At 40.7% G+C, this 24,302-nt stretch overlaps 1 protein-coding gene across 9 annotated transcripts in view; it reads right to left on the bottom strand.

Annotated features, from left to right (window-relative positions):
• The window catches only part of jakmip1 (janus kinase and microtubule interacting protein 1), an 89,161-nt gene that overhangs the window by 43,867 nt on the left and 20,992 nt on the right, over window positions 1-24,302 (bottom strand). For 6 of the 9 annotated variants that reach the window (XM_012955890.2, XM_031895258.1, XM_018090813.2 and 3 more), the window contains exons 2-8: window positions 16,018-16,275; window positions 13,815-14,309; window positions 10,973-11,182; window positions 8,257-8,376; window positions 7,115-7,261; window positions 5,648-5,785; window positions 4,022-4,081 (exon numbers count right to left, since the gene is read on the bottom strand). In XM_012955890.2, coding sequence (XP_012811344.1) covers window positions 4,022-4,081; window positions 5,648-5,785; window positions 7,115-7,261; window positions 8,257-8,376; window positions 10,973-11,182; window positions 13,815-14,309; window positions 16,018-16,146 — 1,299 coding nt within the window. In that variant the 5' untranslated portion in view covers window positions 16,147-16,275. 9 annotated transcript variants of the gene reach the window in all.

Here is a 24,302-nt window from a genome sequence, read left to right as displayed (position 1 = left end):
TAAAGCAGTAATGAAAAAACAAAAATTAAAAAGGAAATGAATAAATAAAACTAAAATGAAGGGAGCAGAGCTCCCAAGCCTCCTACCTCCAGGAAGCAGGATAGCAAAAAACTGTTGGAGGAGGGGTTAATGCAGGGAAGAGGGAGGGATAGGCTGGGGATGAAACCTAGCCCTTTTTACTTTTGCTATCCTGCCTCCTAAAGGGAAGAGTGCATTAACCCACTAGTGCCTGTGCTGCCTAAGGGACGACCGAGAAATATATATATATTTTCTTGCACAAACAAATACCATTAAATTATTTGTGTCTTTTCTAACTTGTGGATAAAAGGCTTTGTTTAAAGCAGCAGAAAGTTGGTGGAACCCTTGGTTCATGACTCTCGTTCTGGTAAGATGGACCAGTGTCCACAAACCATTCTTAAAAATGTAAGTATATTTTTTTTCTATAATTTGCAGTTTACAAAATTAGGAGTTTACAGATGAAAAAGTAACACCTTGTAATATATGCCTTTGGTCACTAGGTGGCAACATAAAAACAATTGAACATATGCATTTTAAAACATAATGCAATAAATATTAACTGCTGGGCAGCACATGGATTAACTGTATTAGCAAAGCTCCATGGGGTGGGGTAGGTGAAAATCGTTGCCAAAGGTACATCACCCAAAAATGTATACAATATAATGCAGGCCTTGGTATTTATGGCAGGCTTTTGCTATTAGGTAAGGTACATTATAGATCAACATAGGAGAAACAGGGGTATCCTCTAAGACTTCTAATTAGACCAGGACAAATAAGACTTTTCATAAAAGGGGGTTACAAAAAAGCTTAAAGAAAATATGTTCGAAATACACATAGGTGGAATAAGTAGCAGGGAAAACCCACAGAAGGGGGGATTACGGTGGAAGAGGATTAAAGAAGAAATCTCTGTTTAGTTGTTGCCCATTCAGGAGCCTTGTTTGTAAGGCATCCATGTGTGTCACAGTGCAGCCTGCCAAGAAAAGCCCCTATCTGATCCAAATACTGCACAAAAGCAGAAAATGGTCTATCCTTCCCCAGTCCACTTTAGCCTGCCAGTAGGGGATTATTGTACCAAAGATGTGGTTGCTAGGCTTCATGATTAACAGGGAATATTAGTCCAGGGACATAAAACTGCTGCCCTGAAGCTGTAGCATCTCAAAACATACAATAGATGCTGACAGCAAAGTTGACAGACCCACTGTTGTTTTTTTGGTGTATGCAAGTCATACATTGTAAAAAAAATACAGTGCAATGTACACTAGTGGCTTTACACAAACAACAATACACTTCCATCCATTCAAATGTGTGCAACTACATCCCTCTAGTGGCTCACTGCTTCATTTTCCAAGGAATGGGTGATGCCAAAATAAGCAGAAAATGGGGTATGACAAATTAAAAGCAAAAAAACATGCAAGAAGGAGGTGAATATCAATCTAAATACAGAAATGTCTCCTTAAGCTAATGCCACATGCCCTGCGCTTCAAAAATGGGATGATTGTGCATGTTTTGTGCCAAATTCTGCTTAGTGTTCTGTACCTGGGCCCAAGCAATGCTTCAGGATGCAGGCACAACAACCAGATTTTCAAAGCATAGGGGCGCATTCTCGGCCTGTGGATAAGCCCCACAAGGCATTAACCTAACTGTCACAGCTGCCCCATGGCATTACAAGCTCTGTAAATATATGTTAAAGGAACAGTAACACCAAAAAAAATCAAGGCGTGCTGTCCTGCAGTCGGATTTGTCAGCCTGCATATACAGTGGTGTGAAAAATTATTTGCCCCCTTCCTGATTTCTTATTCTTTTGTATGTTTGTCACACAAAATGTTTCTGCTTATCAAACACATTTAACTATTAGTCAAAGATAACACAAGTAAACACAAAATGCAGTTTTTAAATGAGGGTTTTTATTATTTAGGGAGAAAAAAAAATCCAAACCTACATGGCCCTGTGTGAAAAAGTAATTGCCCCCTGAACCTAATAACTGGTTGGGCCACCCTTAGCAGCAATAACTGCAATCAAACGTTTGCGATAACTTGCAACGAGTCTTTTACAGCGCTCTGGAGGAATTTTGGCCCACTCATCTTTGCAGAATTGTTGTAATTCAGCTTTATTTGAGGGTTTTCTAGCATGAACCGCCTTTTTAAGGTCATGCCACAACATCTCAATAGGATTCAGGTCAGGACTTTGACTAGGCCACTCCAAAGTCTTCATTTTGTTTTTCTTCAGCCATTCAGAGGTGGATTTGCTGGTGTGTTTTGGGTCATTGTCCTGCTGCAGCACCCAAGATCGCTTCAGCTTGAGTTGACGAACAGATGGCCGGACATTCTCCTTCAGGATTTTTTGGTAGACAGTAGAATTCATGGTTCCATCTATCACAGCAAGCCTTCCAGGTCCTGAAGCAGCAAAACAACCCCAGACCATCACACTACCACCACCATATTTTACTGTTGGTATGATGTTCTTTTTCTGAAATGCTGTGTTACTTTTACGCCAGATGTAACGGGACACGCACCTTCCAAAAAGTTCAACTTTTGTCTCGTCGGTCCACAAGGTATTTTCCCAAAAGTCTTGGAAATCATTGAGATGTTTTTTAGCAAAATTGAGATGAGCCTTAATGTTCTTTTTGCTTAAAAGTGGTTTGCGCCTTGGAAATCTGCCATGCAGGCCGTTTTTGCCCAGTCTCTTTCTTATGGTGGAGTCGTGAACACTGACCTTAATTGAGGCAAGTGAGGCCTGCAGTTCTTTAGATGTTGTCCTGGGGTCTTTTGTGGCCTCTCGGATGAGTTGTCTCTGCGCTCTTGGGGTAATTTTGGACGGCCGGCCATTCCTGGGAAGGTTCACCACTGTTCCATGTTTTTGCCATTTGTGGATAATGGCTCTCACTGTGGTTCGCTGGAGTCCCAAAGCTTTAGAAATGGCTTTATAACCTTTACCAGACTGATAGATCTCAATTACTTTTGTTCTCATTTGTTCCGCAATTTCTTTGGATCTTGGCATGATGTCTAGCTTTTGAGGTGCTTTTGGTCTACTTCTCTGTGTCAGGTAGCTCCTATTTAAGTGATTTCTTGATTGAAACAGGTGTGGCAGTAATCAGGCCTGGGGGTGACTACACAAATTGAACTCAGGTGTGATAAACCACAGTTAAGTTATTTTTTAACAAGGGGGGCAATCACTTTTTCACACAGGGCCATGTAGATTTGGAGTTTTTTTTCTCCCTTAATAACGTAAACCTTCATTTAAAAACTGCATTTTGTGTTCAATTATGTTATCTTTGACTAATAGTTAACAGTTTTTGATGAGCAGAAACATTTAAGTGTGACAAACATGCAAAAGAATAAGAAATCAGGAAGGGGGCAAATAGTTTTTCACACCACTGTAAGCACCCATATGCTTAAAAAAAATCTTCTAGTTGTGCACACGCAGCCAAAATCCACCAGCTAATGCACGGCTTGGCATTTGCTGGCTGATATGAGCTACGTGTGCCTGCACCTGGGCGGATTCAATGTTTCTGGGTGCAGGCACAGTTAGAAAATTTTTTTAAGCATACACGCTTATACATAGGCTGACAATCTGCCTCATGGGTGCAATCTGCCTTACCAGTGCAGGGAAATAGTACATTATATATTAACTACTTTGATTCTCCTTGATTTTTAGGTTTTACTGTTCCTTTAGGGCTCTGGCACACGGGGAGATTAGTCGCCCGCAACAAATTTCCCTGTTCGCGGGTGACTAATCTCCCCGAAATGCCATCCCACCGCAACTTCCGCGATTTCACTGAAATCACGCCGCTGCATATGCCATCCCACCGGCGATTTACATTTTCGCCGGTGGGATGGCATTTCGGGGAGATTAGTCGCCCGTGACTAATCTCCCCATGTGCCAGAGCCCTAAAGGAACAGTAACACCTAAGGAATGAAACTACTTTCGCACCAACTACAAAGTGGCTGCGTTTATCTTATAAGAGCTGCACAAGGATAACAACAAGACTAAAACACAAACTAACCCTTGGAGGCTTCAAGCTCTTTCTCTTCGGCCTTTTGCAACGCAACATTCGCTCTTTCTCCTTAAGAGACAGAAAGATAAAAACATTAACATAATGTGTAAAGTATAGGCGAATATAGACACAGGCTCAACTGGGAACTATACAAGGCAGCCATACATGCACAGATGAATGGTCCTAAGACCAATTACTCAGTATATAGAAGTTTGAATCATTAACACAAAGATCACTGCCAGGATCAGTTAGTGGAATGAACATGCATTTAAATATGCCAACCTACAAGTAATCAGGAGTATCATCCTTTGCTATTGATCAGTTGTTACCTTCAGACTGCCTACATCCAATCTGATATTATCATTTAAGCCATACTTTCAACCTGCCTTTTCAACCGAGCAAAGGATTTCCACTGTAGGAGAACATTTGTGACAATGGTTCCTTGGCCACATGTCCTTAAAATTGTACAAACCTGTATAACAATAATATCTGAAAATGTATGGCAATTGTTTTAATAACACATGCTTTAGTTACCTATTTATCAGCCATCCCAACCACAAGCATCCAAGAACCAAAATAATCACAAAATGGAGGCATCAGGTATATTATAGTTACCCCTCTCTCACCAAGTGGACCAGTTCGGGTGGCCATGACTAAGTTAACTGAAAGTGTCTAGTTAGCAAATTAAAACTACCAAGCACCATCACCTAGCAACCGACATGGTGCTTTGGGTAGTAGTGAAACTATAAATGTATCGGGTGCCAAAGAGATGATTCCTTTCCATATCCACCACCTAATAAGTAATTCCAGCCTCTCTATGTTGACTGGTGGGATATAGTCACATCATAGTCCTCCTATGCAGCCCTACGCGTAAAGGAGAATCATCTTTTTGGCAATGAAAGTATTTGTAGCTCCACTACTACACACAGACCATCTTTGAAGTTTTGGATTTGCTCTTTTTTTTTTTGAAAGGTGTATTTTATTAATTTTCATACAAACAAAAACATAAAACAACACATTTTACATTACAATAAGGAAAATGCGCCTGTCTTTCTTGATTTGTTTTTAAAGGCATTATCCCACAATGCTAAATGCTGGTGATGGTGTTTGACTATATAAGTGGTGCTTGGTTTTAATAATGCTATGAAAAGTTCAGAATAAATGTGCCAGTTAGGAATTTTTGGTAAATATAGGCATGGCAATATAAATTTGTCCACTTGGGGAGACAGGGCTAACTACAATTATTCCTTGTCCCTGCATTCTGTGCTTATTTTATCACTAGCGGGATAACAGATACTCAGAGTCGCTCTGAATATCTTCTCCTTGGTGTGTCACTCCTGGTTGTCCTCATTAGTATCTACCATAGCACCCAATTCATTTACACAGTGATTAATGTTATGTACTGTGCAAATAGCACCCATACATGACACGTACTGCAAGGGTTACAAGGTGCTTGTGGAATCTACAGGATCAAGCATCTCTGGAAATGCAAGAACCCTCAACAGCCAACCTTCATGCCCTTGGCTTGTATCTCCCCTGTCAATCTGCTTCAGGAACATGGAAGCATCTCACCCCAGACAGCTCTTCCTTTGCCTAGAAGACATGCAGAGGCCAACAGGAAGATGAATGTATTACCACTGTAATGTCATCAATAACTTGCTGCTGCTCCATCACTTGTAAGCGGAGGAATTCGATTTCTTGTTCTTGCGCAGTGCTCAGATCATCCAGTGAGGCATGGCGCTTCAGCGAGATCTGGGCCGATGTCTTCTCTTTCTGTGGGAGAGAAAAGGACATGGACAGGCATGGGAGCAGAGATGTCTTATTAAAATGTCCAAAATAAAAAAAAAATATATCTTTTTGCCTATAAGGAGATGCACAATGTTTGCTCAGCTGCAAAAATGAGCACCCTCTGTAAACAACAGAAAGGAAGGCACACTCCACATCAATGCTTCTTGCACAAAAACCTCACGTCTTTTTATTCATATCAGTGAGATCCAGCAAACATTTCAGGGACAAGCCCCTTCATCAAGCACCTTTCTGTTGATGGGAGCAGAGATGCGTTGCTGTACCTAATTTTAGGGACATCCATGACACTGCTAGAGAACTTAGCACACACTTGCATTAAAAATCTACCTGAAACAGAGGTTTTAAGGTTAAAGCAAACCCCTTTTATATTTCCAGACAAAATATTCCCTATCCCTAACTACCAATTCTGTGTAATGGACTGCCTCTGTAGACTTCCTAAAGAGACACTATCATGGGTAGACATTCTGCTCCCAAAAGTGCTGGCAAGGAAAATACCAGTGTTATCTGCTATTGTGATAAATTGCAACTACTCATCACTACTGGTACAAAAAAAGGTCTGATTATTAAGCATAATAGGCATAAAGGAATTGATGGAACACAGATGTGGCACAAGGCACAGGGCTGTAAAGTAAAAATGAGTTAAAGGCGAAAGAATAAACACGCTTAAGTCCATACATGTCACTATGTGCAACCTTCAAAACAGTAAAGTATGTTTGTTATGGGTTTATGACGACACACATGTGTAATCTGTAAACAAAGGGAGTGCCAACTACGAAAAGCCCAACAGTGTAAAAGGAATATCTGGGGCATCAACTGCCTGAAGCTTCATGCTATGTGAGCAAGCACAGGATCATCAACTGGGCAGTCCATTACCTTTAAAACATTTATTAAACAAACTAATCAATAAGAAAACATTTTATTCTCCCCAAATATCACCAGAATTGACCTTCAAACTGGCTTTTAAATTGTATCTAGGACAGCAAATCATCATTCTGCCAAATTTCCCTTCCCAACCTACAAACCAAGCCCACACTGCCACTGTTCCAAGCCCCAACCCCAGGGTGGCTAGCTCCACAATCTAGGTGCAACTGCTTTAAGTTCTAACCCCTATATGTAATAGAAGCCAGTCAGTTTGCCCAGGTGCAGTAACCAGTAAATGCTTCCTTCCTATTGGATGCTAAAAGTGTTTAGCCCAGTAGCAAGCTTTGCACCCTTTATTATAGAACCTCATTAATCTGCAAATAGTGTGCTAGTGCTTTCACTTATTGCCTAAGGGCACGTAAATCATTCCCTTACCATCTCTGCATTCTCCCGGGACAGAGATTTGATCTTCTCTTCCATCCTCTGTATTGTTTGTAGTGTGTCCTCATTCTTTTTGGACATTCTTTTATTCTTCTCCACGAGAGGCTTTAGCTGGCTCTCTGTTTCTCGGACACGCTTTAGCTGCGGCAGGACGGGAAAAAAGTAAACATTTTTTTAAGCAAAAAGAATGAATTTCACTAAAAACCACATAATTACAGCTATGCAACAATTGAGATCAGTTCTCTGCAACACACGGGGCGATTAGTCGCCACGACTTTTAATTAATCAAGTTGGGGAGACTAATCAAGGTGACTTTTCACCCATACAGTATAATTGCGTCACTGTGGCAAATCGGCAACGCAATTTTGTTGTGCGGATTAGTCGCCTGCGACTTTTCAAAAAGTCGCAGCAACTAACCGCCCTGTGTGTCTTCACCCTAAAAGATAAGTAAACCTTTAAAATAGGAATGATTCTAAGCGTTTTTCGCAATTTACATTATATTTTTTAAATTCCAATATATTAGGGTTAAAGTACTGTTAATATGAATGAATTTTGTTACAACAGCACCACCTGCTGGTCTGATGTTCTTCTGGTTAGGAAATATGTGAGAAAGTTTATCTGAGGTTTCTAATGTTTTTCCTAACCAGAAGCACATGGAAAGTAACTTGCAAAAGTGCTCAGAATAGGACTCTCATCAATTTTACATTAACTTATTTTAAAAGGAGAACTAAACCCACCACAGACAAAAGCCCCCTCCACTGCTATCTAAAGAGCCCCCTCCCTACAACTCACAAAGTCGCAATGAAAAGTGTCTCTGATAGTAAAGCTGACCTATACAAACAGAATAGCATAGCAGAGCTACTAGACGCCATTTTAGGAATCTTCATGTTCTCTCTGAATCAGTTTGGCGACATGGAGCTTGCTGGCCCATGCAGAGTTGAAGGTAATCCCGGAGTATCTTTAACTGCCCAGTAGTCAGGGGGGTTGTTTAGTTCCCCTTACTTTGTTTTCCTTACTTTGGAATGTAAGTTAGGTAATCAAATTTGACAAAACAAGGTAGAAATTCATAGGGGCACCATATGGGGGACCATTTCTTGACAGTGAGTGACTATTTCTGTCCAGTCCAATGTACATACCAGCTCATTCCTCTCATCAGACAGAAGAGTATTGCGGTCCTCCAGCTTTCTTATTACAGCATGAAGCTCTGCAATTTTTAGCTGAAATCTTCTAAGGTCTCGGTCATCGACATGTGGCTCCTGGTAAGTAAATAAATTTAAGCGACATGCCAGATGTTACATACGGAACAAAATTAAGTTTCAAGGTTCAAGTTTATTATCATATACAAATAACAATGAAACATCATTACTGTAATGAATTTTTTTTGACCCGTGTTCCCTCCAACTTTACATAGACAAAAAAAAAAAATACAAATATTAAATATAATAAAAAAATTAAAAAAATAGAATGCTATTAAATAGTATACTTAAACTATGTTAAAAGAGGTGCAATCAGCCAGGGCCCCAACATAATAGGGCCATGCTAAGCAGCAGGATAAATTGGGGACAGCTTGTATCATTATGCACAATGGAGAGCGCAAGTCAAGATAGCAACATTAAGGGCTCTGGCACACGGGGAGATTAGTCACCCGTGACAAATCTCCCTGTTCACGGGTGACTAATCTCCCCGAATTGCCATCCCACCAGCGAAAATGTAAGTCGCTGGTGGGAAGGCACACGCGCGGGCGCGATTTTGGCAAATCGCTGAAAATGCCTCGCAAGGCAACTTTGGCGGTTTGCAAAAATCGCCTGCGCAGCGTGTGCCATCCCACCGACGATTTACATTTTCGCCGGTGGGATGGCAATTTGGGGAGATTAGTCGCCTGCGAACAGGGAGATTTGTCGCGGGTGACTAATCTCCCCGTGTGCCAGAGCCCTAAAACATTATAACAGTGCTTTCCTATTATAAATGGCAATTGCAGGTTACCAAAAGGCCAGAGGTAGGCTCCACTACACTAAAAATGAACTACAAGGAGTGGTAATGTTTGGGTAGGTACATTAGTTTATAAAATAAATCTATATGCTAGGTTAAAGCATGCACTGTTTTAACTTTCTTTTGAGTCAATGTAGCTGCCATGTTTAGTGTTCCTTTTGTCTGCAATGTCCAAAGTTGAACATGAGGTGGTGCCTTTGTTCCACTAAGTGCTCTGTTCACTAGCTATAGTAAATGGAAAAAAATAGCCACTGACCCCCCTGCCTTAGTAGTCAGTAGAAGAGCTGAGCTCCATTAACAACCTGCTCTTACACGTGAACATTCTGCATTATCATGTGGCTCTTGGGAAGCTGCTTTTGTGCTGCTCTGCTAGTGTTTTGTGGCTTCCCCAGTCTAGTATATAGTGCTACTTATGCACTTAGCACTGGACAGCAGAACAATAAATTAAAAGGACAAATGGGTCAGAACAGCACAAACGGGTCAGCACAATAATAATATTAATAAATACAAAGTATAGTTACATTGAAGATTAAGAACTTAATGTCGAAGAGATAAGTGGAAGGAGATCCCCATGGAGCGTACAGTCTAAGTGAGCTGCAGATTACAGTGCACTTAAGGTGCCAGAACTGGGTCAAATGCTCCAAAAGGGAGTCGCTGAGTTTACTTTTGAAGAGTCTGAGGGAGGTTTCACTCTGGAGGAATTCACGGATGGCATTCTAAATGCAAGGAGCAGCAAGGCAGAAAGGTGGAAACAGCAGTAGTGGGGGTGAGTGGGGGTGCGACCAAGCGGTTGCTCTGAGAGGGGGGGAGGAGTCAGGAACATATGGAGACACAAGAGAAGAGATGTAGTGAGGTGCAGAAGAAGGAAGGGCTTGGGAGATTGTGAGAATGAGTTTGTAAGTTATTCTTTGTTTAATGGAAAGCCATGATAACGAGTTCAGTAGGGGAGGGGCCTGTAAACTCTTGGGTGAGAGGAGGAAAATTCTGACAGCAGTGTTTAATACAGACTGTAGGGGGAGAGATGGGAGTTAGTAGCAGGTTACAGTAGTCTAGTTGGGACGGCATGAGAGCATGCTTATGCATCTTAACTGTTGCCAGTGAAAGAAAGGGACAGATGCTGGCAATATTGCGTAAGAAAAAGTGTCAAAGAGGAGAACAGTGGTGACAAAAATTAGCCCCAGATAATGTGCTGAGCAAAAAGGATTAATGAACATGCCAGCAACAAAGAGACTCTTATGACTTAGGCTGTACTAGATCAATACAGACATACATATCATTTATGTCTCCTATAGGCTTCTGAGGAAGTAGCGGGAGGCTACGAAACGCGTTAAGCGCTAGGTCCTTTTGGAGATGTATCTGAGCTTTTACTAAGATGGATAAAGATTTTTTTATTTTTATCCAGTGGTGCTCCGCTATATGTATTTCTATGTCTCCTATAGGGGCATTGGTCTACCATGTATAGCAAATATATTAAAGTGTTACTTTATGTCCTTTACACTGCAATGACTTGATAGCTTCCTCTACCCTGAAAAAAATGACATGTATGGTTGAACTTGATGGACGTATGTCTTTTTTCAACCTAACTTACTATGTTACTAACTTACTATGACATCAGGTTAATGGTTGTCAGGCACATGAAGTAACAATTGGTTAAGAACATGAAAAACTGGAGAAGCACAGGAAGTGACATCACTTGAAAGAAGGAAGTGACATTACTGGAAATGCATAACTAAAGATTAATGGGAGGGAAGGTCTTATAATCATAAATATAACCATTTTAACACCAGAGTATGACTTACAACCATATACAGAACTGCACTGCAGCAAATGAGTTAAAAAATTAACATTGAGTGTAACATTTACCCCATTTCCAAGGAGCTCAGAGATGTCGCAAACACCCGGAGGCAGCTCTTTCTTTGGGCTGCTGTGGTAGCGCTCAGCCTCTTTAGCCTGGACCAGCTGTTCATCCAGGGCCTCCTTCTGCAAGAGCAACTTCTGTGTGTGGCCCGCCTGCACCCCCACCTCCTTCTCTAGAGCCAGGATCACTCTCTCTTTGGCTTTTATTTCCTCCATCTGGAAAGGAAATGGCAGAAAAATATATACTGTATGTATGTATGTATGTATATCTTTATTTATAAAGTGCTACTTATGTAGGCAGTGCTGTATGATTAAAAACAAATGGGCACAGACCAGACTTCTGCAATGTCAGACTGTCCAAACTCTGCATTAAAAGCAAAATATTTATAAAGAAAATTAAACTTTGAGATAACTAGAACTAAGCAATATCAAGGTATGGACAGACAATATTTGTGAAAAAGTAAGGCATAAGATAAATTCTTATATATGTTTTGTCAAATAAATCACTTTACCAAATGTACCATATAATCCGCTTGACAAAAACTTAGGATTCAGTGAATAGCATCTAAAGTAATGCCAAGTTGTTATGGTAACCAGTCTCCGAGAAGCAAGAACTTCCGTGGATTTGTGCAGTTCTCTAAATTGCAGATTGTAAATCAGTCCTTCCACTCAGCGATGGGCCATAGTTAAACCTATGCCAAAGTATCAGGGCAAACTAAAAGGTCAGGTTCTGTGCTGAGGGAGCGTGACCCAAGGCACCATAAAGTAGGAATGGATATCTCTAGAAACATCACAAATCATTATGGGCATGTTCCATAATAACTCAATATCATGGTAAATAAAAGAATAAAGCCCAGTCAGGAATTCCTTTTGGGGTAATGTCACAAGACAAGAGGGTGCTCTCTGGAGAAAACACCACCAAGGTCTACACTTCCACCCCAACGGTGCAGTAAATGATACTAATTCTGAATAAAATAAGGCCACTTAAGTGTCCAGCTTGGTCTCCTAAAGCCCACCAGAGAACCTGACACCCTGGGCCCACTCTCACAACAATTATATTTAGTGCCAATATAATATAGGCTTTTATATAGGCCCATGATGGGAACTGTCCCAAGCTTTGGGTCACTAGGTGCTCGCCCTGTGACCACTCCCATACCCAAGAGACTATTAGTACAGAAAGTAGTGCTTTGTAAATCCAAATCTGAAATGTTATTGGGCAGGCAAATGTCTGAATAGCAGTCTCGGTTTTAATATATGGCTTAGAACTGCTATAGTTTCTACAGCACACAACAGATGTAGCTACAAATGGCTCACTTTCGCTCAAACAGATGTCACTAACTAGAAGTAAATGCTGTATCAGGTGAGCCATTATTTGTCAAAATGAAGTTTGCTCCATCTGTGGGTGTCTATAGCATGTACTTTTGCTTTGCATAGTACTGCTCTTCATCTTAGAACTATGTACAATAAGCAGAACAGCTTAAGAACAAGTCTCCTACATATGAGCCTATGGATATCCTATTTAATTTTCTGGCTGCAGCAAGGTATGTTTTTGTTGCCACAAGTTATTGAATTAACCTATAAAAAAAATAATTACTAAACAGACTACTGCACAGACACAATATAGGATTTAATACAAATAATGCGGACAAAAAGTCCTAATGAAAGAAGGGGAAAGAACGCCATTAGATAATTTAAAGAGTAACCTGGTTTCTACAGCACTATCAGCTCTGAATAAGCAGTTTTATTCAATTTGCAAATGGCTCTTCTGCAGCAGCTTGCAATAAGTAAATACCAGATGTCCAGCTCATACTGAAGCCTTGTTAAAAAACAAAAAAAAGTATTTTTAAGTTGTTATGTAGAATGCTTCTGTAAGCCTTATATAACAAAGATGCAGATAATGTGCCCTACCCACCTATCAGTGTGCAAATACACCGACGTCTCATACTGGGGTGGGGTGTTATCTGTACTCTGGGAATCTAATTATCTACATTGCAAGGACCAAACATGGAGTAGCTTCTGTTTCCCTGTTTAAAAATAGTAAAAACCATACATTTTTCTTGATTAAAACTATGGTATGTGGCCTTTTCACTGCATTTCTGAAAATACTGCATAAGTGGTATAAAATGTAATAAATGTAAATGTGTAATAATGCACATTATTTAAAAAAATAAAAAATAAAAACTATGGCTCTGAAACTCATGAAAATCAAAGGTAAATCTACAAATCTCTCACAGACTGCTCCCTGGCTGGAAAGGAACCTACTATCCTAGCACTATACTCAGGCAGAAATACTAACAACTATGCCACTATGCTGCCCCACAAATCATTCCAGCCACATAACAGGGCCTAATCTGATATGTTTATGAACTAATTGGGCAGAGGGCACTGAATATACACCAGGTACATTGGTCCCATTATATAATCTGTGCAGCGCTGCTATTGGGCAAATCAGCCCTATGGTTATACAACTGAGCAACATTAGCCCCCTTTAAACAAGAACACAATACATACTTCCCACGTAAAGCACAACAGTAAAGGTCTCACAGGAATCAATGTTTTGACCAATTGTAGAACTTCTGCCTCATCCATTGAAAATCTGCTACTTTAGATCAATATCCTGCCTTGCTAATTAGCAATTAATTTAGTTACTTTTTGCAAGGCTGCCCAGATAACCAATAACAGTACGCACTGTGCATCCAAATAAATGACTAATTAAACAGAAAGGATGTGAATTTGATATCTGTTTTTACAGGGGTGACGTGACAAGCCTTGCTAAAGTGTTTACAAACAAAAGGAGGGCTTCCCTCCTACAGTTGTCTTAGCATTATGTACAATGTCTCCTACATACCAGCCTACGGATATCCTTTTCAGATTCCCGCTTTATTCTAGCAATCTCTTCTTGGTGAGTCTGGTAAGCTATACGCAGGTCGGTGGCCTTCATCTTGTCCGCTTGCATGACATTGTTCAGACTCTCCTCTATTTGTTTCTTCTCAGTCTTTAACGCCAGGATCTCCTGTTGTAACTTAGTTCGCTCATTATCAAAGGCTTTCCTCGCTTCTTCTCTGGCCTCATTTAGAAGAGCTGTCTTCACCTTATCTGCAGCACCGTCCCGTAGCACATTCAGAGTGCACTGTAAACGCTGGACTTCACTATCCTTAATTTTAACAACACGTGCTACATCTTGTTCATGCTGCCTTATTAGGGACTCACGGACAGACTGGACTTCCTTCATCTTCTCCTCATGGAGCTTGGCTTTTAGTTCAGAAATGTACGCCGTATGCCGGTGCTGCTCTTGCTCCCTTTCCAGTCGGACATCCTGAATTTTTTCTCGAAGTTTACCAACCTGAAGAGAAAAACAAATATATATGTAATAATGCAAAAACGGAGTATGACAGTATTTATAAATGCGAAAGTTGGATGGATGGGCTTGTATCCGCTTTATTATGCCCATCCCCATGCTCTTGTTAATGTGTGTAGGTATATGTTGTAAATGTAGACAACTTTACTCATGCACCATCCCAGGCAGAACTGTGTAGGGATCTGTTTACCTGGGGTAGAGATAATAAAGTTAGCACCAGCACAGATACAAGCTCCTGTAGGTGCAGAATCAATATCAGGTGGCTCCCCCACCATCCCAGGGGCCCCCGTTGCCCGTGCAGTCCCCTCCTCTGAGTGCACGTACATTATACTTATCTTAGACTTGATCGGGGGGGGGGGGGGGGAGCTTAGCTGGGAAGCGCCAGCAGGCAACAGGTCCAGGTTTCTTCCCAGTTCCCTTCTGGTCTGAGCGTAGGGCTGGAAGGGATCTGCTTCTTGAACCACCCAACATTAGTAGTGTGGGAATGAAGAAGCCAGCCTAGTGTAAGGGGAATCCCCCTTCCCTGCAAAAATGGCAGCTAGCATGGGGCTGGTTCAGTACAGAAGTTGCACAGTCATAAAGGCAGGCAGTGTAGCGGAGTATTAAAGAAGAACTAAAGCTCCCAATATATAACCTTGCTGCACCATCTCCTGCTAGTGGCTTTGCACATGCTCAGAATGCTCCAGGCTGCTGTTGGGAAGATAAATTAGCAATTGTTGAAAATTAGAAGCTCATGCTGCAGGTCCAAGAATTCATTCATTCTGATGCAAAGTTCACTTTTTTTAATGTAATGTGTATCTGAATTACTAACCAGTCTTGTATTTTAAATTATATATGGTATATATTCTGTGCATTGTGAGCTGGACGCTAAACTCAGGTAACATGAGGAGCTACTGGGACATCTTTGGCAGCACAGATCTTCACTGTTAAGGGGTTGTATGTGCATTGGGCTTTTACAGAAGCCTAAAATGTACGGTATTACTTGTCTAGACTAATTCTTTCAGGAGATTCTCTATCCCTTTAGGCAAGTAGCATAAGCAATACCATTAGCAGTTGGGGTGACTGGATGAAGGAAATTATTACCATTGTTACCCAGTAAAATGTAAGTTGTTTGAAACAAAGTGTCTCACGTTTGGTCTTGGCTTGTACAAAGCGATATAATAATAGGTATCCCCCTGTACTAAACATATAAATTTCCACAGTAACATCTCCTGGTATAGTTTCTACATCAGCGTTGTCTATTAAAGCCGGACTATGTTCTACAGAGGGTTACTAAACTGATAACCCACACATTTTCAGTGCAAATATTAACAGGATTGATTATCTTTCCATTCTTACTGCTTTACTGGTTTCTACTATTACCTACATGCATTCATATGCACATTTTTATAGATACTATAAGCTTGTGTCTGGGAAACTTTATAATAAACATCCTATTTGTACTGACTAAAGCAGAAAGATAAATAGCATATATTAAACATGTAATAGCTGCCATTCTATCTTTATTCTAACGTTAACAGTTAAATTAAGTGCCTAGAGCGGCCTGCACAGTCCTCCCAGTCTGCAAATGCCCCAGAGTCTACAACCCAATGCATTATTCATTTTCAACTACAATTCTTGTCAAAAGGAAATTCTGCTGCTTAGATTTGCCCAAAATCCTCTGTTCTCTTTTTCAAACCAAGCCCTTAAATACCTTGTTTTTTTCTTGCTGATATTCTATTTGAATTTGTGTCAGCTTCGCCCGCAATTCCTCATTAGCAGCCTGGAAGGCCTCCATCTCAATATCGCACTTCTCTCCTCTGGATCGGTTTTTCTTCGACATTTTGTTTTCTCCCTGGGTACAACCAGTTTTCTCTGCTATGAGTTTTCTTTGGCATAAGCAAATCAACTGAATTTCAATTCACAATGTCTCTTCTTGTAGGCCTTTGCCATCCTCTTTTCCTCTTTTCACCTGGAGTGGAGAGAAATATGCCTTGAATACACCACCAAAGAAAACACTCATGAAACATAAGGCTCTGTTAAAGACCACTCTGTGTGCAACTAATGTGCTTCTGACCTTATGAAAAAGAACTGGCCCTCATACAATCTATGGGAGCAACTCAACTATCTATATCTACTAGTTAGTGTAGATGCCCATCTAACATCAAACAGAAAAAAAAGTCTGAGCAGGCTATAAAAAAAATCATTGGAGGGCCACTGCCTCTGCCTCTGGGTGGGCAGGCTTATCTAAGTGACCAAAACAAAGTACAAGTATAAAGATTTACTATTATTTGGCAATTGTTTGTTAAAAGCCAACAATACTTTTCTACCCAAGGTTATGCTTAAAGAGGCTGCACCTTTGAGTTGACTTTTAGTATGTAGAGTGCTTTGGAGACAATTTGCAATTGATTTTTTTTTATTATTTTTGTTTTTTTAATTATATCCCTTTTTGTTCAGCAGCTCTCTAGTTTCAGAAGGTATCTGGTGGCTAGGGTCAAAATTATCTTAGCAACCAGGGAGTGGTTTAAATAAAAGACTGATATATGAATACCAGAGTGCCTGAATAGAAAGATAAGTAGTGAAAAGAAACAATAGCAATAAAATTGTAGCCTCACAAAGAAACAGTTGACTGCTTAGGCCACTGAGCCCCCATTTAAAGAGGTTGTTCATCTTTGAATTAACTTTTATTATGACAAAGACATTGCTATTCCGAGCTTATTTGCAGTTTTTCAGTTATAGGTTTTTGTTTAGCAGCTCTTCAGTTTGCAATTTCAGAAGCTATCTGATTGCTAGCATCTTTTTTACCTTAGTAACCAGGCACTGGTTTGAATAAAAAACTGCAATATAATTACAAGAGGGACTGAATTGGAATATAAGAAATAAAAAGTAACTATAATGATAAAGTTGCAGCATCACACAGCAATTGTTCTTTTGACTGCCGGGGTCAGTGACCCCCATTTGAAAGTTGGAAAGATGTAGAAGAGGAAGGCAAATAATTAAAAACTATAAAAAATAATGAAGAACAACTATAAAGTTTTAGGAATATGACATTCTATAACAAAGTAAAACTCAACTAAAAGGTGAATCCCCCTTTTAAAAGCTGAAGGGCCATAGTTTGCCCCTACATGACGGGTAAAGACAGCTTTGGTTCCGTCAGTGGCAGAGTCGCTTGGACAGTGTTTAATCATTTCTGTCTAAATAAATCCAAAGCATGAGATGGTTGTTTTTCCATCCATCTGTCCCCACAAGACGTGACGCACAGGCAGACAGGGAAGACTGTTTGCACTGCCTCTCATGCTGAAAGAAAGAGAATCGCTTCAAGTACTTCATACCAAACTGACTCAGCACAACAAGATGGCCTAATGCAGCTTCAGCATTCCACATGCATTTATTCTGGAAGCAACCTCTTGGGGTGCTTTGCAGCAGCAATCACAAAATAATATAGCAAAATATCTTTCTAATAAAAGCAAAACAACCACAGTTTTACAGACTCATATTGATTCATGCACATAAGAGGACTGTCCGGTGCCCAGCTCGCCAATACTTGTGGCTGGCTGAAAAAGCTAATTGCTAAGGGTTTCTATGGTTACTGCCTTGGCACATATTTGCCCTGTGTTGATAAATAAGCTCACCATTTGCAGACCCTCTAAGCATACAGTATCAGGTGGGGCATAAAGTGCTGCATGAAAGCCTTTAGAAGTGCCCTGAATTGTTGCCCCTATAATGCAAGCAGATGGGTGCATGTCAGTTAAGGCACTATGTGGAATGCTGCAGGTAGCACTTCCAAATACTTAACTACATGCCTACAAAAACATACATTAACCTGACTGGCATTTGACACGCTGATATATGGGAAGGTGTATGAGAAGGTATAGCTAATCACCCAGCTTATTCTTCTATCAGCCTGGCACCTACACCCAGTGCAAGGTTGCTAGCACTTTACAAATCCTCTTAAAAAGATATATAGATCTAACTCATTGGAGGTAGAAAGAAAGCTTACCCTTGTATAGATTTGGTCCGGGTACTCATGCCCCAGACCCTCAGCATAGGTGAGCCATATAGGAGACACTTTGATGAGATTAGGCAGGCACTCCAGAGATCCAATGATGTAGAATAGAAGCTCAAATGTTTAAAGTAAAATCAAAAGTATTTTATTGAAGAATACACATAAGCCTTATGCGTTTCGTGCCTATCTGGGCACTTAATCATAGGCTGAATAACATCTTACAAACATGGAATATTTAAGGTCACAGCTAACCAATCGCAGGACAGCTGTACAGACCAATCATTACAGACATATAATTAGAATAATTAGTACATACTAATTATAAAAAGCTGTGTAATTAGTTGATAATTACAAAAGTAAGATAAAAAAAAACAAAAGAGGCATTTAGTGTGTAAACATAAGCCTAATGTTTACAAAGTGCTAATCTAAGTCTAAAGTAAGTTAAAGAACAACTATTCTTCAATAAAATACTTTTGATTTTACTTAAAACATTTGAGCTTCTATTCTACATCATTGGATCTCCGGAGTGCCTGCCTAATCTCATCAAAGTTGCTAGCACTTTACCTAAAATAACAAATTACCAGCCTTTTAATATTTTTATCTTGTAAATAAAATTAGCATCAAGCAACAATTTTACTGGCCTGGCTGGCAAATTCCTTATCAGGTGGCAACTCTATCCTTACCAGAGGAGAGTGTATCAGTTAAGCAACCTGCCAGTGTGACTCTAAACTTTTTGTAATAGCACATAGTATTTTCTAGATTTGAGGCTCAGAAAGTAAAGCAACGCAAAAGCCAAACATCAGTGATGTGATTAAGGGACCGGCAGAGAAGTTGTTGGTACCGCAGACCACAGGAATAATAGGTGTTATTGTCTGTGCCTATTTTCCCTAAGTAAAGTCCAAAGATAAAAGTCACAAAACAACACATCTGTCATAATACATTTGCCATAAGCATATTCCTTAGCTCGGTGCACCACACCCTGTAGCTTTGTGGCTGCTGACAAGATCCCCCAAGCAATAAAAATATTGTTTCTTTCCAGCATACATGAAAAGAGAGAAGAGTGGCACCTTTGTCATCAGTGAAATGAAACTGGTTCCACTGCAACGTGAACCGATAAAGCCGTAGAAAGTAATATACTACAGAACTAAAGCCAATTACTGAATGCATAATAAACTGGTAAAGTCCCGTACTCTGTACAATAAAGACTGTAAGATTGCGCAATGAACATTATATCTTTTACACAGTTTCCCTTAAAGTGGAAGTTCTTCTTGAAAATTAATTTTTCAATTCTGAGACCTTTAGCAATTGCTTTTCTATTCTGATCCCTCAAACCTGGAATGTAAAATGTTACAATACCTAAGCAGCAAGGTCAGTGAAACCCAGCAGCCATAAAGCAGATACATTTTTAAGGCCATATTTTTTCATCTACTGATCTTCCAATCATTAATATCAACTATTCCCTGGATTTTATGGCAATTGAGAACCTAAAAAAACTCGCTACATTTTAGACTGTCTACTTCATGGGGTCATATACTGGCAAGTGTGAAGGGCCTTGGGCAACCATTCCGACTTGTTATTTGCACATTTAAGATCCTATTGTTCTTTAACCTTCATAAGTGAAAATAGGGGGCAATCAGTCTGTAGGAAACTGCAGAGACTAACCACTAAACAATTAGAACAGTACAATATGTATGTCCAAAGCTGGCCATACACGCACTGATAATATCGTACGAAACCTCGTTTCGCACGATATTCGGTGCGTGTATGGCAAGTCGACCGATATCGCAGGAACCTGCTGATATCGGTTGACTCGCCGATCGGGCCAGTTAAAAGATTTTGATCGGGCGCCATAGAAGGCGCCTGACCAAAATCTGCCTTCAGCGCTGAATCGGCAGAAGGAGGTAGAAATCCTATTGTTTCTACCTCCTTATCTGCCGTTTCAGCCCTGAACGGTTTGTGGCTGATTGTACGATCTTAAAGATCGCAAATCGCCACGTGTGTGGTCACCTTTAATGTTCGTTAAACCTGCTTACAATCACTTTGAATTACAAGAAAATGGTCCATGTGTGCAAAAACAGACCTACATTTTCAAGAATACCAAATATTAATGTTCTGCTACATAAACACCATAAATCAAAGTCTATCAACTCAGTGAAGCATTGACACAAAATCTTTTTAGATCACACAGAACTAATCTAATTAAAATGTAATGTATATGAGAGCAATCAATGCCCAGTACATCAGCAAATTAAGAACCTTTGGTTTTCGGAAGGAAGCACCAAGTAGGGATTGTGTTTTAAAACAGCAGGAGATAAGATTATCTGATTGGTATCTCTGCAAAAGCTCAATTGTACAGTAGGGGTTAAGGCACATGGAGCTACTTAGTAGCAGCTACTTCTCACGGCTACTAAACATCAGAAAATAACCTGCCATAGACAATACTGAGAATTGCCTCTGCTAAAACACACACATTTATCAGTAAATGATCAGCATTGTCTATTTCTGTAGCCATGACAAGTAGCTGCTACTAGTAGCTCCATGTGTATTCACCCTAAAAAAAGTACAGCGAATACATTACAACCTGGTATTACCTTGTCGCCATTACTACAACCAGCCATGTGATCCCTCCAACACAACATGTAATCACCAGCAAACATGTAATACAACACTCCATTAAAAAGCATTTGCATCCATTAAAAGAAAAACCCTGTGTTCAAAATTTTTAGGTAGATAAAAAAAGAAATCATTACAATTTGTACTACTCTTATCTTCTGTAGTGCAATGAAGGCCAATTAAACTGGAAAAACTGTCGGCCATACAGAGGTGACTGCTATAGGACCATAGTTACAGGTAGAAATGTTGTTTGAAAGCTGACAATTCTCACATTTATCCCTCAACTGTGAAGCCAGTACAGCAGTACTTGAGATGGTGCCTATCTTAGCCTCTGTGGGGCTGTGGTTGTGGGACAGCAGGTATAGTAGGGAGAGATGGTGCCTATAGTAGCAGTGGGATAATAGCCTCTGGGAAGGGACTGGGGCTGTGGGATAGCAGGTATAGTAGGGAGAGATGGTGCCTATAGTAGCAGTGGGGGGATAATAGCCTCTGGGAAGGGACTGGGGCTGTGGGATAGCAGGTATAGTAGGGATAGATGGTGCCTATAGTAGCAGTGGGGGGATAATAGCCTCTGGGAAGGGACTGTGGCTGTGGGATAGCAGGTATAGTAGGGAGAGATGGTGCCTATAGTAGCAGTGGGGGGATAATAGCCTCTGGGAAGGGATGGTGGCTGTGGGATAGCAGGTATAGTAGGGAGAAATGGTGCCTATAGTAGCAGTGGGGGGATAATAGCCTCTGGGAAGGGACTGTGGCTGTGGGATAGCAGGTATAGTAGGGAGAGATGGTGCCTATAGTAGCAGTGGGGGGGATAATAGCCTCTGGGAAGGGACTGGGGCTGTGGGATAGCAGGTATAGTAGGGAGAGATGGTGCCTATAGTAGCAGTGGGGGGGATAATAGCCTCTGGGAAGGGACTGGGGCTGTGGGATAGCAGGTATAGTAGGGAGAAATGGTGCCTATAGTAGCAGTGGGGGGATAATAGCCTCTGGGAAGGGACTGGGGCTGTGGGATAGCAGGTATAGTAGGGAGAGATGGTGCCTATAGTAGCAGTGGGGATAATAGCCTCTGGGAAGGGACTGTGGCTGTGGGATAGCAGGTATAGTAGGGAGAGATGGTGCCTATAGTAGCAGTGGGGGGATAATAGCCTCTGGGAAGGGACTGTGGGATAGCATGTGTAGTATGGAGAGATGTGTGAGTAAGAGAGACTCTGGGAAAGCAGTTAGATGTATGGCAGATGGAAGTTTGCAGCTCCACAGCAAATGAAACATCAGCTAGGCAGTACAACTTTCTATTAAAGGAACAGTAACACCAAAAAATGAAAGAGCTTTAAAGCAATAAAACTATAATGCACTGTTGCTCTGCACTGGTAAAACTGGTGTGTTTGCTACATTAACTCTACATTAATTTATATAATAAGCTGCTGTGTAGCCACGGGGGCAGCCATTTAAGCTGGAAAAAAGGAGAAAAGGCACAGGTTACATAGCAGATAACAGATAAGTTCTGTAGAATACAATAGTGTTTTATCTGTTATCTGCTATGTGCCTGTGCCTTTTCTCCTTTGAATGGCTGCCTCCATGGCTACATAGCAGCTTATTTATATAAATTATAGTAGACTTTCTGAAGTAAACACACAACATTTACCAGTGCAGGGCAGCAGCACATTATACTTTAGTTACTTTTATACACTTTCATTGTTTGGTGTTACTGTTCCTTTAATAATGGGAACCTACAAAGTCTTCACCCTCCCGTAAAGTTATGCCTTACAATGGATGTAGAGAAAGGAGAATACTATAAGGGAGTCCCACAGTGCTCCAGGGAACAGGAAAGTAACATGATGAAGGAGACAAACAGTTCCACAGAAACGGTAGGATGGATTGGCTGAACTATAACACAAGTGCTGCACCGCAGGTACATCAAAAGCAACATAGAACATACAACTTTCCTGTGCAATAAAAGAAAATGACAGCGTACCTTCAGCTCGTCTGTTCTTTCATTTCCTCAGTCGATTTGCTTCATTATACTTCCTATGTATCCGACCACAGTGCTTCCTCCCTTTCTGACTAAAGGGCATCTCTCGCAATAGCTTCTGCATAAGGCAGAATGTTTACACACGATAGCACCACTTATCTCCTATCACCATGAATGCTTTGCTGTAATGCGACACTAGAGCAACAGAAACCTTGTAATAAAGACAAAACTCTCTCCCCGGAGGGTGCCGTAGAGGAAATAATGTCCCACCCAGCTGTAAAATATAAGAATATCAGAAGCCACAGAGGTCTTCTGTGATAATACACAGGTCATACAACTGCAAGGTAACTTATGAAATGCTCATTTTTTTCAAGAGGACCTTATTTTTTATGATACACAATATACTATAAGTGTGAAGCAACACAAATGATACTGTTACCAATTTAACGAATGGTATCACTAAACACTTAATATAGTAGGGTTGCCACCTGTCCGGTTTCGACCCAGACAGCATGGTTTTTGGAAGGACTGTCTGGGTAAAAACCTCCCGCCTGGTCTTCCAAATTAGGAAATCCGGGCAGGACTCACTGAGATTGACGTGGCGATCGGCCAGTCGCCGATTGCTGTGTCATAGCCCCGCCATTGTCACTGCACTGCCTCTTCCCCGCCCTGACATCACAGCCCCTATAATGTAGTAAACATGTACCCCTATTGTAAAATATGACAATATTATAAGTCACCCAGAAGTTCCACAACCATATAAAGGCACAAAGCCAAAGGACAAGTGCTTTTATACAGGTCATGGAACTCCGAGGTGACTTCTAATATTCTCATATTTTTTTTAACAGGGGGTACATTATGTATTATAAGGCACATGTAGCCGATATCCGCCTAAAAATGCGAGAAAATGCAAAGTCTCAGGTTTTTAGGTGGATACTGGCTACATGTGCCTGCACCCAAGCATATTCCACTCATTCTTATGCAGGCACAGGTAGGAGGCGGGTATATTTGTCGAGCATTTTTCGGCTTGCTGAAAATATACGCCATACGCATTGTGCAAAGTGCAAAGTTTTCTACACTTCTTATCATCTATAACAACCAATCACCAGTTCAAAAGCAATCATCTTATTGGTTGCTATGGGTCACTGCGCCTGGGTAAACTTTGCGCCTTTTATTACATATGAGGGAACAATTATAAGCAACTTGACAGTTCTCGCTTTGAGCTTTTCAAAAATACTAGTTGTACCAAGCACACAGTCTATTCTTAACACGGATGATGGATGCAAAATGAGCATTTTGTGCATCTGTGCCTGATGAATTGTAATACATCTTGAAAAGTCCAAGTGCGTCACATAAAGTAGAGAGCTCAAGGTACGATGCACCACAGTTCTCTCCAAACTCAACTGAAAGTGTC

The sequence above is a fragment of the Xenopus tropicalis genome, chromosome 1, assembly GCF_000004195.4.
Source record: "Xenopus tropicalis strain Nigerian chromosome 1, UCB_Xtro_10.0, whole genome shotgun sequence".
In the NCBI taxonomy this organism is placed as follows: Eukaryota; Metazoa; Chordata; class Amphibia; order Anura; family Pipidae; genus Xenopus; species Xenopus tropicalis.
Note: the sequence above shows the minus strand (reverse complement) of the source record. Positions and strands in the feature narration are given on the sequence as shown.